Source organism: Bombina bombina, chromosome 1 (genome assembly GCF_027579735.1).
Source record: "Bombina bombina isolate aBomBom1 chromosome 1, aBomBom1.pri, whole genome shotgun sequence".
Lineage (NCBI taxonomy): Eukaryota > Metazoa > Chordata > Amphibia > Anura > Bombinatoridae > Bombina > Bombina bombina.
This window is the reverse complement of record NC_069499.1, coordinates 1568087814-1568092697: the sequence shown is the minus strand read 5'-3', so window position 1 is coordinate 1568092697 and position 4884 is coordinate 1568087814. Positions and strand designations below refer to the sequence as shown.

General features: G+C 42.9%; 1 protein-coding gene across 1 annotated transcript in view; it reads right to left on the bottom strand.

Moving 5' to 3' along the window:
- Nucleotides 1-4073: 4073 nt before the first annotated feature.
- Nucleotides 4074-4884, bottom strand: part of LOC128644105 (urotensin-2 receptor-like) — a 1104-nt gene continuing 293 nt past the window's right edge. Inside the window, exon 1 of the mRNA XM_053696822.1 lies at nucleotides 4074-4884. This exon is cut by the window's right edge and continues 293 nt beyond it. Within this exon, the coding sequence (XP_053552797.1) occupies nucleotides 4074-4884 (811 nt within the window).

The following is a 4884-nucleotide window of genomic DNA, read 5'->3' as shown; positions in this document are numbered from 1 at the left end:
GGTGATAAGGAGAAGCAGTAGAGCTGATGATAAGGGGTAGTACGTATAGGTGATAAAGGGGACAGGTAAAGCTGATTATAAGGGGTAGTAACTGGAGGTGATTAAAGGAACATGTAGAGCTGATGATAAGGGGAAATAACTGAAGGTGATAAAGGGAACAGGTGAAGCTGATGATAAGGCATACTAACTGGAGGTGATAAGTAGAACAGGTAGAGCTGATGATAAGGGGAAGCAAGTACAGCTGATAAAGGGAACAGGTGAAGCTGATGATATGGGGTAGTAACCTGAGGTAATAAAGAGAACAGGTAGAGCTGAGGATAAGGGGAAGTAACTGGAGGTGATAAAGGGAACAGGTGAAGCTGATGATGAGGGGTAGTAACTGGGGAACACGTGAAGCTGATGATAAGGGGTAGTAACTGGGGGAAACAAAGGGAACAGGTGAAGCTGAGGGTAGTAACTGGAGGTGATAAGGAGAAGCAGTAGAGCTGATGATAAGTGGTAGTACATACAGGCGATAAAGGGGACAGGTGAAGCTGATTATAAGGGGTAGTAACTGGTGGTGATAAGGATAACAGGTAGATCTAATGATAAGGGGTAGGTAGATCTAAGTATATGGGGATTTAGGAGATATGATAAAGGGAACATCTAGATGAGGAACTAAATATTACGTAGTTTTGTGAGGAGCTGAAGGAAAGATTTGGAGGAGCTAATAAGGTGGAGATAAAGTAAACATGTAATTATAAGTGGCAGAAAGTGAGGTATGGAGGAGCAAGTTATAAGGCCAGTTAAAGGGACAGTTCACCCAAAAACTTTCTCCCCTTTAAATTATTCCCAATGATCCGTTTTACCTGCTAGAGTGTATTAAATTGGTTGCAAGTAGCTCCTTTACTCCTATTTCAGCATTTGAAATAGCTGATTTAGCTTGTGGTTTCCCAACCTATACTGAAAGTTTTGATACTGGAGTATATGCTATTGACAAGCCTAAGTAAACACAGTCAGCAGAAGAAGTTACACTCTCAGTGTGATGCAGGATAGTTAAGTAATAAAATGATCATTTTCCATTGTTCTCTCTTTGTATTGAGCTATGGTGTTCCAGACAATTATAAGATAAGGAAGCAAGTGTGTGTACACAAAGTCATAACATAATGGGATCTGATATTACCTTAAGTTCAATCCATTGTAATAGGCTGTGGTTTCAAAGCACACAACCAGCTACTTCATATACACAAATAAACCCGAAAATGCAATTTCTCACATATTTTATACTCTGCAGGTGGTATAACAAGTAATTGAAAATACATTAATGGAAAAACAATTTTACAGTGTACTGTCCCTTTAAGGGAAGATATAAAGGTAACAAGTGAGGAAGAGTTAAGTACCACAGGCAGTTAGGGGAGGAGATACATAGAGCAGGTGGTGTTGGAACTAGTTATAAGGGGTAGTTAAAATAAAGTGATCAAGTGAAATAGAAGCTAAATATATAGGGAAATAGGAGAAGCTAATAATATGGGTCAGTTAGGGTTGAGATAAAGGGAGCAGGTGTAGAATTAGCTAATTATAGGGGGTGGTTAAGTGGGTAGCTAAAGGCAGTATGTAGAGGGGAAGCTACTTACATGGGGCATTTAGGAGATAGGACAAAAAGAGCAAATAGATGAGGAGCTAGATATAAGGGCAGATATGTGAGAAGCTGTAGGGAAGAGGTGGAAGAGCTAATATGGGGAAATTGGTTTTACATGAACAGCTGGAGGAGGAGCCAATTTAATGTGTCAGACAGGGAAGGAGACAAAGTGAGGTAGGGAGAAGCAGGTTATAAGTACAGTAAAGAGAAAATATAAATGTAGCAGATTAGTTCATTACTAAAGTCAGTTAGGGGAGGATATCAATGGAACAGGAAGGGGAGGAGGAGCTAATTATAAGAGGCAGGTAGGGGAGGAGGTGGTAATTATAAGTGGAAGGTAGGGGAGGAGGAGCTAATTATAAGTGGAAGGTAGGGGAGGAGGAGCTTATTATAAGTGTCAGGAAGGGGAAGAGGAGCTAATTATAATGGACATAAAGGGAAGGATGAGCTTATTGTAAGCAGCAGGTAGGGGTGATTGAGCTATTATAAGGAACAGGTAGGAGAGGAGGAGCTAATTATAAGGGGCAGTTAGGGGAGGAGGAGCTAATTATTAGCAGGTAGGTAAGGAGGAGCTAATTATAAGGGGCAGGTAGGGGAGAAAGAGCTAACTATAAGCAGCAGGAAGGGAAAGATGATCTAATTACAAGAGACAGACAAAGGAGGAGCTAACTATAAGCAGTAGGTAGGTGAGGAGGAGCTAAATATACTAGAAGGTAGGTGAGTAAGAGATAATTTTAGCAGGTTGGCATGGAGAAGCTTATTATAAGGGTCAGGTAGGGGAAGAGGAGCTAATTATAACCAGCAGGTGGGGAGCAGGAGGTAAATATAAGCAGCGTTTAGGGGAGGAGGAGACAATTATAACCAGAAGGTGGGGAAGAGGATCTAACTATAAGCAGCAGGTAGGGGAGGAGGATCTAACTATAAGCAGCAGGTAGGGGAGGAGGAGCAAATTATAAGCAGCGGGTTGGAGGAGGAGCTAATTATAACCATCAGGTGGGGAGTTGGAGCTAACTATAAGCAGCAGGTAGGGGAGGAGGAGCTAATTATAAGGGGCAGGTTAGGGAATCGCAAAGTATAAGCAGCAGGTAGGGAGGAGCAGCAAATTATAAGCAGCAGGTAGGGGAGGATAAGCTAGTTATAAGGGCAGGTGGGGGAGGAGCTAACTATAAGCAGCAGGTGGGAGGGGGGAATTAAATATAAGCAGCAGGAAGGGGGAGGAACTGAATATAAGCAGCAGGTAGGGGAGGATGAGCTAGTTATAAGGGCAGGTGGGGGAGGAGCTAACTATAAGCAGCAGGTAGGGAGGAGGAGTAAATTATAAGCAGCAGATAGGGGGAGGAACTGAATATAAGCAGCAGGTAGGGGAGGAGGAACTAATTATAAGCAGCAGATAAGGGAGGAGGAGTAAATTATAAGCAGCAGGTAGGGGAGGAGGAGCTAATTATAAGGGGCAGGTGGGGGAGGAGCAAACTATAAGCAGCAGGTAGGGAGGAGGAGCAAATTATAAGCAGCAGGTAGGGGGGAGGAGCTAGTTATAAGGAAAGGTGGGGGAAGAGCTAACTATAAGCAGCAGGTGGGGAGGAGGAATGAATTTTAAGCAGCAGGTAGGAGGAGGAGCTGCATATAAGCAGCAGGTAGGGAAGGAAGAGATAATTATAAGCAGCAGATAAGGGAGAAGGAGCTAATTAGAAGTAGCAGGTCAGCAGGTAAGGGAGGAGGAGCTATTTATATGCAGCAGATAAGGGAGGAGGAGCTAATTATAAACAGCAGATGGGGAGGATGAGCTAATTATAAGCAGCAGATAAAGGAGGAGGAGCTAATTATAAGCAGCAGATAAGGGAGGAGGAGCTAATTAGAAGCAGCAGATGGGGAGGAGCTAATTGTAAACAGCAGATAAGGGAGGAGGAGCTAATTATAAGATTGTTTTACATGGCATAAGCCAAAGTTGTGATAACATTATACATCTATATAAACATAAACTGATTTGCTAGTTCAGTGCTGCTTGAACTCTTCAGCGTATCAGACCAAATCAACAAAATCATTTTTATTAGCAGTTGTAAAAAAGCCTTCCTTATACAGATGACATTTGCCTTTATAGGGGTTTATAACGGATGACCTTTTTTAAAAGCACTTAAACTAGGTCTCAGCTATTTATTATATAGCAAAATTGGGGAACTGATATTATTATTATTATTATTGGGGGGGGCAAATTAATTACAAGTATGAATGCTACTGATTAACATGTGTTAAGGTTCAGATAATATTACCCTTAATAAGTGCAGTAGAAACACAATAGCGATGATGTTGCAGATGCAAAAACAGTTTATTTAGCTCGGATACAGAAGCCCAGGGATTGTTCTGGCATGTAATGGGTTATTAACTCTATTGTCACTTACCAAAGTAAGCAATGCTCTGCAGTGACTTAATGTCTGGTCCAGGCTGTCTTCTTGTCTTCTCATTTGATGTCCCTGACATTAGTCATGCCAATAGTCTCAGACACATAGTCATAATGGTTGCTGGAGGACATGGACCGGCCCCAGGAGGAGCACTGCAACGCGGAACCCCTTTTTTTGAAGGAGGAAGTGAACCTGTAGAACTTTTTGTGCCTGTTTTTCAAATACTCCCTGTAGTTCTTTGTCAGCAAGGTGTAAAGGAAGGGGTTAATACAGCTGTTGCTGTAAGTCAGGCAAGTCACCAAGTAGTTGATGCACTTCTGGGTCTGCGAAGAGAGCTGCATTGACATGTCATAGAGTCTGACCAGCTGCCAGATCCAGAAAGGAAGAAAACAAGCCCAGAAGACCAGCACAATGCTGAAGATCATGATCAGAACCTTCTGCTTTGGAGATCGTTTGTTGTCCTTCCTGTTGATTGGGTTTCTCTGGGACTCCAGGTAGGTTCTGGCTAACCTGGTGTAAAGGTAGCCTATGATCATGCCTGGTGCCATGATGCTGGTGCTGAAGAGAACTGTAAGATAGATCCTATAGGCATCAAGACTCCAAGTTGGAGCACACATCCTTTTTACTCCGGTGCCCTTTCCCTCTGTCAGGGTGACCATGAGCATCATCGGAAGAGTGAGGAGAAGCGACAGTGACCACACTGCACCAGCCATTGCTTTTCTGTAGCTCTTTGACCTTCTGACTGTGTCTAGAGGTTTGGTGACTGCCATGTACCGCTCAGTACACATCACTGTGAGGGTAAAGATGCTGGCATGCATAGTAAGTAGGTCCAGGCTGAGCAAGATCCTGCAGCCAATATCCCCAAAGTAC